Genomic DNA, 15,211 nt, shown 5'->3' on the forward strand with positions numbered 1-15,211 from the left:
CAGCTCATACACAAGAGCAACTAATTTATCTTGATAACAACATCTTGACTGAAGTCATTGGACTTTGAACAGAGGAATCCCTTACGTAAAGGGATGTCGGACAGAATTCCAAAATTAATTTAGTTAAAACTTAAATGCCTAAAGGTCTAAGTATTGTAAAAGTAATCTTTATAAGACCATAAGACATAGAAGCAGAATTAGGCCATTTGGCCCATCAAGTCTGCTCCACCATTCAATCACGGCTGATTTTTTTTCTTTCAACCCCATTCTCCCGCCTTCTCCCCATAACCCTTAAACCCCCTTACAAATCAAGAACCTATCAATCTCTGCCTTAAATACACCCAATGACTTGGCCTCCACAGCTCTCTGTTACAACAAATTCCAGAGATTCACCACCTTCTGGCTGAAGAAATTCCTCATCTCAGTTTTAAAGGAACCTCTCTTTATTCTGAGGCTGTGCCCTCAGATCCTAGACTCTCCTACTAATGGAACCATCCTCTCCACATCCACTCTATCCAGGCCTTTCAGTATCTGGTAGATTTCAATAAGATCCCCCCCTCATTCAGATTTCCCCCAAGCAAATACCAGACAGGGAGTTGGATCAAACCAGTGGACCAGACTTACCTTGGCTAGCTGGAGGACAAGGAAGGCACCTCCTCCACCAGATTCCACAATGATGGCCACAAACTTGGGATTAACTGCACAGAAGGAGCTATCCCACGTCACTTTGGACACCCGTATGTCTTCATAACACTGGTCGGCTTTCATTGCCTGCCCAAAGACATGGCGAAATTTGCTCTGACGTACAACTCTCCGGCTCATGGCTGCAATTAAAAACAATGGAAAAGTTAAAACTAAAACAATAGGTGTTTATATTAGAAAACTTAATGTATGTATATTTTAAGTTATGCTGCTGATCAGAAAGAGAGTTGGTGGGTCCCCAAGCACCTTCAGTAACAACTATCCATTGTGAGATCCTTCCTCCTTTATACTCTTGAACATCAGCATCTTTTTGTTTTAAATGATGTTGCTTGCCTTTAGAGGTTTGTCAATATGGCTTTCAATAGACAAGAGAAGGATCACAAAAAGAATTGCTGTATCTGGAATTTCAAACTGCCTTTTACAATGTCCCACACAAAAGTCTTTAGTTAATGTCGAAGCTTCAAGATTCCAAGACAAATCTTGACACCAATTAGAAATTGACTTGAAGTTCAAAAACAACAATTACTTGCTACTGACGTAGGGTTTGACTCAGTACTTGATTCAGTTCTTCAACCAACAGGCAAAACTCTAATCACTACAGTTTAGCAACACTATGACCACTTTGTACTAAAATGGACTTCTTTTTTGTTCTAATTGTGTTCTTTCTTGTAAAAATTGTGTATAATTTATATTTATGTTTTTTTTTGTGAATGCTGCTTTTATGATGCTTTATGCCTGTGATGCTGCTGCAAGTAAGTTTTTCATTGCACCTGTGCACACCTGTACTTGTGCAGATGACAATGAACTCAACTTTGAGTGGGAGCTTCAGGCATCAATATAGGGACCATTACTGGTTCTGGTTTACACTTATGATTTGGTTTCAGAAACTCAGTGAAAATTAGTCAAATTAGCAGGTAAAATCAAAGCACGAGGGGCTGTGGCATCAGAGGAGGCTGCTCAGAAATGTCAGAAGTGTGCAAGCGAAGAGGATAGCAGCTGACTCATTTTAATATGGCCATGAATAAAGCTCTGTACATTGGCAGTAACATGGACAACAAACATGCTCTCAGAATGGGGTAGAAATGGCTTTTAAAAAAAGGCTAAGAATTGAATTTACACTCTCATTATCACCAAACATTGCGGCAATAAACAAAACTTACAGAATTTCAACTAAATAGTAAAAACAATAAATTCCAAGTCAGAGGATGTTATGCTGAAACTATGTAAAACTCCAGTCAGACCACATTTCATAAATTGCCCACATCCCCCCACCTCACCTGTTTTGATTGGGTCGAAGTGGTAAATGAGGTGCTGAGATGCCCCAGATCAGGACAAGTGGAGTAAAGAGCCATCAACGTGCAGTGCCCTCCCATCACTTTGCAGATGACTGGAATTACGCTACTAAAGCTATAATTGTTATCAGGGAATGATATCAAGGAACATGGAGAAAAGGCAGGAGAAATGATTTAAGGAACAAGGGAGCTGTGATCTAAGAATAACTGAAAAGACTCACTGACCTGACTAAACCTAAGTAAATGTCCCAAGAGGAGGCAAAGAAGAATTACCTATTCAGTACCTCTGGTTGAAATTGGATGCAAGAGTCCCAGCCTATCCCTCAATGTGTTGGGCCACACTGTGAGGACGGGAGTATCTTTTGACATTTATTTATTGAAAGGAACATTCACCAGATTTAGGGAGAGTTCCCTGCCCAACAGAATGAATTATCTTCCACAAAGTGTACAAGCAGATTCTTAAATCTCAGCCAAACCACAGAACAGGCAAATCAGAGTTCAGTTTAACATTGCAAAGAAGAGCCCTCAGAACAATATTGCTTTTTTTTCCCTGCCATCACAGTGAAGTATTAGTATGTATTGCTTAAAAATAGCGGAAGGTGCTACTGAATATACCTGCTCCCTATTCATCTCTGCTGCAGCTCCAAAGGTGAGGGGTGAGTACCATTCCCTTCTATTAATTCTTAAATAGAACAAGCATTTGTACAGTTGCGAGAATATTAGCTTCAAAATATAATAAACAGACCCCTCTCAGGTGACTACTTAATGATGGGCGTGTATCAGAGAACTAACTGAGCTCAGAGAGTTTGGCAAATCATATCCAGGGAAGTTAAAAAGATCATCTTGTTGTTCCTCAGCTCCACAGAGGAATTGGAACTCCAGCCCAGGATGTTAATTTGCCTTCATGCAGGCAATGTAGGAAGTTAAAACTGAGCCTAGATCAACATATACCTAATCCAAGAGAAGCTCAGATCCAAGCAAAACATTCCAGTGTACCATTCCTTCTCACATCCATTGTATAGAAATGCTGATCCGGACAGTAAATGTTTTTGCAAGTGACTCATATATTTGTCAGCTCTAAATTATAGAACTGTCACCAGATACAAAGTGGAAAAAACATATCTGTGAGGTCCCTTACATCTTGTGTAAATTACTGCAGAAAGAACTGCATGTGGCAGGAAAGCGTTAGTGACACCAATGTGGTTACATAGAACATAATTCCAGGGGTTTTATATTTATTATTCATTCATGGGATGTGGGGTCACTGTTATGGTCAGAATTTAATGCCTATCCCAAGGTGCTCTGGAACAGAATAGTAATTAAGGATTAAACAGGCATGTATTAGGTAGACTGGGTTAAAATTTCCCTTCTTAGAAAGGACAAAATGGGGTTTTGCAACAATTTGGTATTTTCATTATTACTGATACTCATTATTTCAGAATTTAAATCATCCACAATATATTCCAGAATTTATTTAGCCAACTGCCACAGTGGGATTTGAACTCAAATCTCTGGATCAGCTGTCACAGCCATAAGCTAAACAGCTTGCAAACTTACATGATGCAACCAAGAATTGGAGGCAATACCAAACTGGGGAAAAATAAAGAAGTATGGTCAGCTGTCTAGAGAGTCCAGCTTTTTATTAATAATAACAACCCAGATAAGGTATCCCTTTAAAATTGCTATTATCTTTATCGCACAAAGAACACAAATTTGCAAACTATTTCAAAGATGGTTTGGGGAGCTCTCTGAAGATGGATTACTTCTATCGTCCAAGGGCAGCCATCACTGCCCACAACAGGAAGTGAAAATAGAAGCAACTTCAAATGAAAATGTGGCAGTAAAGGTTTTTAAAAATAATCAAACTGCATTTGAAACCTTTAAATGGAAATCCTGAGCCCTAGGCATTCCAGTGACTCAGCTGTTTGGTCACTGCCCAGAAATGTCACAGCAAATACTTTTCTATTTATTCATTCCCTGGTTGCAGATGTCACTGGTGAACGCAGCGTTTATTGTCCATCCCCATTGCTTCCAGATCTGAATGTCTTGCAAGACCATGTCAGAGGGCTTAAGGGTAGTTAAGAGTAAAAGTATTAGAACATAGAACAGTACAGGGAAAGGCCCTTCGGCCCACTATGTCTGCACTGACTATGATGCCAATCTAAACTAATCGTATCTGCCTGCACCTGGTCAGTATCCCTCCATTCCCTGCTAGTTCATGTGCCTGTCCTAGTGACTTTTAAACATTGCTATTGTATCTGCTTCCACCACATCCCCTGGCAGTATGATCCAGACACCTACCGCTCTCTATGTAAAAAAAAACTTGCCCTATACGTCTCCTTTAATCTTTCTCCCTCTCACCTGCCCTCTAGTATTTGACATTTCCGCCCTGGGAAAAATACTCTGATTATCTACTATGTCCATGCCTCTCATTTATATACATCTATCAGGTTGCTCCTCAGCCTCCGACAATCCAAGTTTATCCAACTGATCCTTATAGCTAATGCACTCCAATCCTGGTGAACTTCTACGCCCTCTCCAATACATCCTTCCTATAGAGTGGCAACCAGAACTGCACATAGTATCCAAATGTGGCCTAACCAAAGTGTAATACATTTGCAACATGACTTCCCAACTTTTATACTCAATGCCTCAACCAATGAAGACAAGCATACCCACCCTATGCCACCTTTACCAGCCTATCCACTTGTATTGACACTTTCAGGGAGCTATAGACTTGCACCCCAAGATCCCTCTGTACGCCAATGCTCCCAAGGGTCTTGCCATCTACTGAATACTTTCCCTTTGCATCTGACCTCCCAAAGTGCATCACCTCACACTTATCTGGATTGAACACCATCTGCCATTTCTCCACCCAACTTTCCAACTAATCCAAATCCTTCTGCATCCTTTGACAACCTTCCTCACCATCCACAATTCCACCAGTTTCCATGTCATCTACAAACTTACTACTCACACTACCTGCATTTTCAGCCAAATCATTAATATACATTACAAACAACATTGGTCCCAGCATTAATCCTTGCAGAACACCACTGGTCACAGATGTCCAGTCAGCAAAACACCTCTCTACCACTACTTTGTCTTCTATGACCAAGCCATCTTTGGATCCAATTTACCACCCCACCACGTATCCCATGTGACAAGTATTACTTGGTCTGGAATCACACATTGGACAGGCTGGGTAAAGATAGCCAAACTTCTCTGACGAATGACAAGGGAGATCATACAACTCATGTAAAGTGAACAATTTAGTACCAATTGATGGATGCGTCACAGCATTGAAAGTCCAAGAAATGTTTCAGAGCTTTGTGCAAGGGAAGACTGGTGTTCTGAAAATCTGGTGTTCCACCTTTAGTGAACTTGAAACCTCACCAGCTATTGCCACCAGAGACATGACTGGCCACACATGAGCATGGCAGTCGGCTATGGGGAACCATTTTCAGAAGCTGGATTAAGGCTTATAAGCATCAATCATTGCAAGGGAACTTAAGTGGCCAGGGTAGGAGGGTGGAGGAGAATTAAAAAGATTAAGGGGGGGGGGGCAGGAGAAAGAGAAAGGGAGCTACAGTTATACCAACATAAAAATTGGTGCCAATAAGTGCCTGCCAACTAGTCTTGCACCTGCAACAATTGTAACACTGGCTCCATTTATGTAAACACATCAGATTTCGCTAGCCTTGTTGCCCGTGTTTCCTGCCAATTTCAATGCATTTGCTGGCATACTCTGGCATGATTTCAATACTGGAATAAAAGTGTACTTAATAACAAAGTAATGACCCAGAAATGGCTCATTTGCTAACTTTGGTGTCATCCACAATCTCATTCACAAAAGTTAAGCTTGAGGTGGAATAAACCAAAGTACAGATAGAAATAGCAAAGCTAAAGTCAAACTCAGCTTTACATTGAGACTTAGGCATTAATTTCTCATGAATTTCAATATACCCTTATAGAGTAAGGAAACAATTTTTATTTTGTTATTACTGTAGCTTGCTTTCTCATTCTCCACCCTTCCTGCTAGTTTCTTTTAAATTCTCCCCCACACTCCTCTTTCAAGGAAAACCATCACAGAGAGAGAACCTTAAATCAATTAGTTATTTAATAACAAATTTATAGTAACATTATTATTGTCTTAAGGGAGTGCAGGTATGTACAAGCAATGGATACTTGAGAATGAGCAGCAAGTAGAAATAGAAAACTGGACTTATTTTCTTTCTGCTAAAGCAGGATTTGGCTCAAAATGTACCAGGAGTTAACGCTGGGAGCCATATAGTCTGTCTTAAATCATTAGTAACCTATCAACAGAACCATTGGAAGAGCCAACTGCCTTTATGTAGAAGGTGCACAGAGGAAATATTTTTAGAATAAAGACTGTAGGATGGGTGCAGCACACCAAGGCTCCTGTGAAAACGTTACTTTGTAGATGGTATCATACACACAGCACTCAATACAATCAGATAAAAATGCAATGGAAGCTCATTGGCTATTCATGCATTTCCGATTACATCACTAACAACCTCTCATCACTCAGAAGGTACATAGCGCTGCGTGTAAAAGCTAAATTGAGTTCCAGTTTATTGCCTTAAGCTTATCTTGCTTGTGGCTCAATTGATAGCAGTGTTTCCCACGAGATAGATGGTCTTGATTCCAGTTTTGAGCACAGAAATCTAGGCTTATACTCCAGTGCAATTCCAGAGGACTGTTACCATATCAGTGGCACCATCTTATTAGATAAGTAGTTAATCTAAGGCTCCATCTATTCTCTCTGGTAAATGCAAAACATTCCATAGCACAACACTGAAAAGCACAAACGTTAATCCTCATTTCCTGGCCAATATTTCTCACTCATTCAACAATATTTTTTTAATTATCTGGTCATTACCACTTAGCTGTTTGTGGGAGCTTGCACGGACTGGCTACTGCACTGCCTAACAGTGATTACTCTTTTGGGACATTCTTAAAAGGATACGAAAGGCACTATATAAATGCACATTCTCTCTCTCTCTCACATTCTCTCTCTCTCTCACATTCTCTCTCTCTCTCACATTCTCTCTCTCTCTCACATTCTCTCTCTCTCTCACATTCTCTCTCTCTCTCAGAAGATGAGAATTTAACATTGGGAAAGGAAACAGCTACTTGCTCCATTCCATATATTAACAAAGCAGGGCTGAACACTGAAGATTCCAGGACTGAGCACTTGCAACTGTTTTTTTTTAATTTTCACTTACAACAAATTACAGGTTATGCTATGCTGCTTATAACATTATTGCACAGTGCTTCAATAGCATTAACAATTACTCCGTTTCTATGGAATGATTCTGGATGCACAGGAAATTCATCCACTGCTCACCTCTTAGAAAGGTGAAGAAACACCACAATTCAGGCTGCAGTTAATCATCACACCAAAGCAAAAAGAACATTGTCCAAGAGTGCCACTGTGCTCAGCTCTTCTGCTACTTTAAACAACAGTGTTCCAAGCTTTAGGCCCCTTCACAGAAACTTACTGGATGTCCGATGTAGAAATGGATAAAAAAAAACAAGGTAGCTTTTGGTTCCAAAATTCAACCTGCAAATCTAATAGGTTAATCCTTTAACATCTCCCAAGTGAAAATTATTCATTGCTAAGTGATTCAAATGTGCAATCTTTAAAAGGCTAAGCCAAATAGTTGTTTTTGGAATTAACATGCAATAACATCTCACCCCCTCTCCTCTAGGCCCTGATACTGATAGCTGAAGTCTCAGAGTTTGCACTTGGCCTCCTCTTAGACTGAAAGATAAGCGAGTTCCTTTCAGAGTACAACAGAGTTTAATTTTAAATTCACAACTCTTGGCCCAATGAGATACATTCATACCAAAGATTTTTGTAATAGGAAGCAAGATGGCACATACTGTGATCAGAGGGGTGTTGGTTCTGTTCACAGTAACAGTTTGTTTTTGGAGTATTAGCTAAAACTGCAACTAACAGTCAATAAAAAGATATTAATTTTTCATGTTGAAAATCATAAGTTACACAGAGGGCAATGAGCTCAGTTACATATCAGCCTGTTCAAATGACCGAGGTGCAGAGAAAGATGGCCATATTCAAGCCTAGTCATTACATAAATCAAACGTCAGCGTCCAACCTTACAGCAGATGTGAGTACAGCCAGGCATCCAAACATTTTTGAAATGTCTCACTATCAATGCATTGGGGAGTTTTCTCTTCTGCAATTAAGTTCTTTGAATAGTTTCCCCTGAAGACTCAAAAGGTCAGCATGGGGATTGTTTGGGCAAGTCCTCACTGCCACAGAGTCTGTATCTGGTACAGTCTAAACCCATCGGATTATGTCTACATTATTTATACCTTCAGCCAGACTGTTCAACCATTTGGTTAACATCCATCAGTAACTATGCTCAGCTGGTTTTGATCCTTAAATGGACATCAGTTAATATTCATTATATATTCATCATCTGAGGCTAGATATATCTGGCCAGTGACTCTGTGCCAACTGCTAATACAGTGCTGCACACCTTTACTTGATGTGCTGGCCGAGGAGTTTGCTTGAGGCAAAGGGATTATTATAAATTCTCTAGCGTTCCTCGATTATTGTGGAGATATCATTACCCCACACCAGCAGCTGCACCCACATCAACTCTCTCTGTACCTCTATTAATATTTTAAGACTTTGAAAAATGTTAGTTAGAATTGATAAAGTATAAACAGAAAATGCATCTGAATAACATGCATCCGACATTAATTTCAAACATAATAAAACAAAGGCCAAAGTTCCAACTGCTATATTTAATTATTCTTAATTATTGGATAAATATTGTATCTCACAATTCCCTGCGGTCAATTTGACACTTCCCAAAAATGAAAAGAGTCACATAAACCCTAAGGAAAAGGAATAGGCAGTTCAGTTCTTCAATAAAATCACAGCCGATCTTCTGGCAAACAAAATTCCAAGGATTTGCAGTCACCGTTGAAGAAATTTCTCCTCATCCCAGCACTAAATGGCCAAACTCCTACACAGAGACCAAGCTTGCATGCTCGACATTCTCCAGCTTGAAAAAAAACAGAACCTCAACATTCAGTCCTCTGCAAAATTTGTATGGTAGTGAGATTATATCTTTCTAAATTTCAGTCTAGAGTTCCATTTTACTTACTCCCCTGTCCTGGGAGTTCCTATTCATCCCAGGAATCTATCAGAATCAAACTATATAATTCCCACAGGTTTGCTTTGGGTTATAGATCCCTCCACTCCCACCAACTCTCTGTCAACATCAGTGCCAGCTATTACATTGTAAATTTCTATTTCTCACACCCAAGCTGAATTTTGACCAGTTTTATGCTTCATCTTTCTCAAGGCATTCTCTAACTTGGATCCCATCAACATAGGTTGTTTTGTTGCTTTTAAAAATTAAAATATAGTTAAGTAGTCAGATGCACCTGCTAAACTGGCTTAGAATTCAGCACATTTCAGAATTTGGAGAGGAAACTGTTTATCACAGAGTATAAGTGGAAAATTGAAGAACATATCATTGGAGTCAGAGTGAACTAATATTATTTACACCACTGAAGGTATCAAGTTACAAATCCCACTAACTCTCTGGAATCAGTGGTGGTTCAGCGGTAGGACTCTTGGTTCTAGAGTCAAAAGGTTATGGGTTCAATTCCCACTGAGGAAACCTGAGCACCTAATCTATGATGACACTCAAAGCTACGATGAGATTGCTTCACTGTCAGAGGATCCATCAGTCCAATGAGACATTAAACACAAGTTTGGTTCTCTCAGGTGGATGTTAGAGAACACATGAAATTATTACTAAAGAGAGCAAGGGTGTTATCACCGATGTACAGGATTCGACTTACACCTCAGCTAAGATTCTTAATGGTTAATACCTCTTCTCACAATCAACAAACTTGCCTGTGCACATTGTTCCCATGCTTCCCATATCACATTAGGGTCTACACTTTCCAATTACTTCATCATTAATCAGCGAGAAGTCTACACTGGAGTTGTTAGCCCTGAAATAATGAGATTTGATAAAATTATAACTAGTTTAGAAAGGGTATACAGAGGGTAGCTTTTCGCATTGGCAGGTCATTCAAGGACCGGAGGACACAAATATAAAATTTGGAGCAAAAGCTCTCATGAGGAATCGAGGGAAAAAAAAAGTTTTTATGAGAAAAAACTCAATAGTTATGATCTGGAATTTGATGCCTGCAAGGGTGCTCAGAACAATTCCACCAGAAGGGAATTGTGTAGGTACTTTGGAGAGAATAATTTGCAGTGCTATAGGCAAAAAGCAAGGATATCAGGATCAATGGGATTGCTTTACTAGGAGCCAGAACAGATTCAATGAACAAAGGCCCCCTCCTGTGCCATAATGATTCTATGACTGTAGAGTATTTTGGAACATCCTGTAGTCATGAAATCCACTCTTCAAATGCAAGTTCTGCATTTCTATTTAGATCACAGCTGTGACTAAATCTTGTACCGCTATCAGTTATTAAAGATTGATTGAAAACACTGTTGTGAAATCGACAGCAACAGAATATTTCATTATCAGAAACCAAGACTATTCTCTTGTGGGAAAAATGGCAGGGTCTTCATGTTTATTTTATTTTCTGGGACAGCTTTCAGATTTCTTTAGCAAGAGCTAAGTCTCTGGATCGCTGAATTTTTCTCCTGCTGCTTGGTGCATGAGAGAAGTTGCCAAACTCATACGCACTTGCAGTCAATACTGAGGTAGGTTTCCATCATAGGTGTATATACCATTTTATATTTATGCAGTTATTTTGCATTTCTTCCATTTTACAGGCTTCCAGATACCATTTCTGAGCTATGAAGACAGATGGTAAGCAAGCCATACCCAGAGCCAATACCCTCTAACAATCCTTGTTTCGAGTACGGAGTTAGCTCTACACATCTCAGGCGAGAGTGAAGAATGGAAATTTGTAGCAAGGAGCAAATCCTTTTGGGGGAGGAAACCCACCTCCCTAACACAGACTGGTCCATATTTGAGACCAAAGTCAAAGCAAACTGGTTGATTTTGTCTGCCCTCTGTAGTTACCCAGCAGACCACTGGCTTCAAGGGCAGTTAGGGATAGGCAATAATTCCCAGCTTGCCCATCACATGGAAAAATTAAAATCTCTAAAGCATGAAATAGCAGAGTCAGTAAAATAAAGAATGAAGTGAAATACTTAAGAGTACTTCATAACACAAAAATGTACTGTTCTATGAAAAACACCTCATGGAGTTTCATACAATGAACTGGAGTTTTGGAACGTGGAGACTATTATTGCTGTGGCAAACTGACAGCTTGAACTGCATTCCTGTAAGACACATGACATTTTTCGGCAAGGTCTGCTTTGGAAGGAGCTCCAAGCTGTTGCTGCTAACATGCCAGCCCCTAAGCCTCGAGCATCTGAAAAGCTGCAGAGCTGTACTGTTCTGATAATGTATAATAACTTTTCCATCATCATCCTCAAATTTTGCTCAGGCATTTCTGGAACAGGATGGCTTTAGAACTGTTATGTTAGATGGGACCACATGGAAACAGAAAAATCTATACCCTCTGAATTTGCAAATAAGCTTGAGTCCCAGGATACTAATGTGCAATTTACAGCATTTACTGTATATTCAAAGGACTAATGACTATCTCACATACAAATATGATTTTTCAAATACATAGTCACCACCGACCAGACTCTTGTTTGAGCAGATTCCAAGTGTCCATCTCATACACTGTAGACTCTGCTCTCCTCCTCTAGCCCATGCTCTACCGACAACTCCCATAAATTGAGCAGCAATTTTCAGTGCGGGTTTCTGCTCCACAAATTCTGTTTAAATGATCTTAGTAATTCTGATACATCCAATGAAATCAAGGCATTAGTGACAAAATGATTTCAATTTGCAATCAATCTTATGATTTTAATCTCATCTTGTTTAATTAAAAACTGTAACGTGGGCCTCAATCAATCACATTAATAGATGGGAAGGCATGAATCTGTCCGACTAACAGTCACTGGAAACTACACAAAACCTGCAGTTTGATATATTTGGAAATTGATGAAGTGACAATCTTATTTTGTCTTCAGGATTTTGAACCTATTTTTTGGTTTTATTGTGGAGAGGAGGTCTCCGTTGGCATTTTTGCCAAAACAGCTTGGATTTTGATTGGTCAGTCTTATCACAGGGTTTCTTAATTGACTATTTTATCTTAACACAGAATATCAATGAATTCCCATTAAAGAGAATATTATCATAACCTCTCATCTCTTTTTCTCAGTTCTAATGAAGGGTCTCCAACCTGAAATGCTAACTCTGTTTCTCTATCCACAGAAGCTGCCCAACCTGCTGAGTGTTTCCAGCAACTTCTGTTTCTTTTTTAAAGACGTTTTATGTTCATTAATACATATTTGGAAATATCAAGAAACAAATTACTTTTCCTGTCAATAATTTTTCTCTCACAAGTTAGTTGATTCTCTGCAGCATTGTACATCTTTCCTGCAGAGTCCATGAATAAGTGAATATAACTCTCTTTTCCCCACGGTACCACCTCCACCCAGATATGCATGAAGACATTAGCCTCATACATAAACAGAGCAGAAAAATGACAGTGAAACTGAAAGTGTAACCAGCTTAATTCCTACTGCATTAATAACATTGCAAACATTGGAGTGCCTTGTTTAAAGTGAGAGGGGAGAAAACTTAGTAAAAGTACCAGATTTAAAATTAGTACTGACACAGTGGTGTTAGATTTGCTGTTGCATCAACAATACATCTTTTTTTGTTCCATATGCACAAAATAATCACCCCACCCACAAACCAAGAAAATATCCACCCACCAGCCAGATCACGCTTCCCAACCATTCACTGCCAGTCAATGAGACCAGTCTCTTCATCACAAACAAATGTTTTCCTGCATCATAACACAGGAGGAACATTTACACAGTCATGCTGGGTGGATTAGACTGCTGTTCAACTGCTCAGAGGCAACCAATCCTCAATTCCAACAGCAAATCCCAACACTATTCAAAAGGATTTTCAGACCATGCATTTTGTCAGAATTTAAGCAATGAATTAACTTTCTAGAATTTGGACTAATAAACCTATAAACTGAAAACTCAGGTACCATAATCCAAACCCAACTGGATTGTAAAAAGGGTTAAAAGGGGTTAGGCTTTATTGCAGATAAGCTGCACTAAGGGCTTCAAACTCCTGTAAACAGAATAAAAGTGGGGTTGTTTTTAATAAAGAACATCTTCAGACAAAGAATATTTTTGCTGCTTGAAAGAAGTCCAAGGATGATGCTTTCTTTAATTTGACCAGAAATTGATAGCTGTAAGTCTGTCAAATTCGATAAGGGGGTTGCATGCAGTCTGTTTTATTAGCGTGGGCAAGAGTCGAAAACAGCTTGTATTACAACCTTCTCAGTCTGAGAAGAAAACTGTAATGTGTGTTTGGGTACTTATTCTAACCACGTTTACTATTGGGCATACGATGAATCAATAAAAGACATGCAGAACTGCTAAAATAAATGCATCTTGTTTATTACGCCCTTGCTAACTACAATGCTCATGTGTGTACATGTCATACATGTATGTCACAAATTTACATATACTGGGACCATTGTTACTCATCGAGCACAGACCTTGAGGAACTTGCTTCTCAGTACCCATGTTAGTGAAGCAGACCGGCCCCATAAGCCTTTCAACTACTAGGAATGGACAGTAAATGCTGATCCTACCATATCGCCTAAGAGAATTCAGTATGCAATCTGCATTTTTACCCAACAGCAAAATGTGTTGTTTACATTTTAATCTTGATGGTTGAACATAAAAGACATGACAGTACAGATGGTAATAAAAAAGATAACCTGAAGGTCAACCCAGCCATGTATTCCTCCAAGATCCTACTCCATGTTCTGCTGTGATAACTTCTTTAACCTCACGCAATCAACTTAACTTTTTTAACTTCGCTGAACTGGAGGAATGGGTGAGAGTGTTCTGCCATTTCAACAGAGGCTTAAGAAAACACTGCCCATTTGTTCCCTGGTGTTCCCCAGTATCCCACTGTGATAAGACTATTGAACGGTTCCCTTACACGACGAGATGGACTCTTGACCTCAAAATCTACCTTATGATCTTGCACCTTATTGTCTACCTGCAATGGGAGTGGGATGTGGAACTGAAGTGGGTGGCCACTGGGAGATCCTTGCTTTTGCGGCGGACGGAGCGAAGGTGCTCGACGAAGTGGTCACCTATGTCGGACATATCAGATGTTTAGCTCCAATGTACTAATTATGTTGTAGATTACACTTAAAATCTTTTGGTTTGCTTTCTTTGCCAAGATTCCTTTTGGAATCATGTGGAAAACACTGGGACAGCATGAAGTTACATTTTCTGGATGTCCAGTGGTCGACTGTTACCCAAAAACATCAGGATCCTAAATGACAAAGTCCTGTCCACCTCACGTGTAAACTTATTACACAAGTGAGCCAGAATAAGCTCCACCCACTACACAACAGAAAAACAATTTATAACCAAATAAACCTTGTTACTAGCTTAGCTGGCTGTTAAATATGCTGAGTATTCCTGAAATTCAAAAATACAGATCTTTTAAAAAAGCCAAGTAAACAATTCTTAAAAATCTAAAAAATTATTAAAACCCTTAAAAGCAATCATAAACGTTCAACTGAACTCACTTAGTTCAAAGATAAAGTGAACAATCTAATTCTTACACGTCCTCTGCAGCTTTCTCTCTCCATTAAAGTGAATGGATTGTTGTTCCTGTGCCAGGTCTGTCCTGGATTCTCCAGCATATCTGCCAGGGAACTGCAATTCTGTTGACTCCAAGCATGGGCATTCCAAACTAGGCGCCACCTAAGTGCGGAAATGCTGCATGAAAAATAGAAAATGCGGCAAATGCTTAGCAAATCAGGCAGGGTGCAGTTGCAACAGTCAAGAAGCACGACGCTATCCAAGGCAAATCAGTCTGCTTGATTGGAAGCTCATCCACTACCTTAAACTGCCTGCAGAGTGTATCATCTACAATTGTACTGCACTAACTCACCTAAACAGCACTTCACACATCCCTAGCTTCCATCACCAAGGACAAGGGCTGCAGACACATAGGAACACGATAGCCATCAGGTTTCCTTCCAAGTTACACACCATCCTGACTACACCGTCAGCCATTCATTGTCAC

The 15,211-nt window shown here is 39.6% G+C and overlaps 1 protein-coding gene across 1 annotated transcript in view; it reads right to left on the reverse strand.

The window, feature by feature from the left end:
• Window positions 1–15,211, reverse strand: part of LOC127581529 (coronin-6-like) — a 201,951-nt gene that overhangs the window by 162,445 nt on the left and 24,295 nt on the right. Inside the window, exon 2 of the mRNA XM_052036015.1 lies at window positions 625–824. Coding sequence (XP_051891975.1) covers window positions 625–822 — 198 coding nt within the window. The 5' untranslated portion in view covers window positions 823–824. The remainder of the gene's footprint in view (window positions 1–624; window positions 825–15,211) is intronic.

The sequence above is a fragment of the Pristis pectinata genome, chromosome 21 (genome assembly GCF_009764475.1).
Source record: "Pristis pectinata isolate sPriPec2 chromosome 21, sPriPec2.1.pri, whole genome shotgun sequence".
NCBI classification, from domain to species: domain Eukaryota; kingdom Metazoa; phylum Chordata; class Chondrichthyes; order Rhinopristiformes; family Pristidae; genus Pristis; species Pristis pectinata.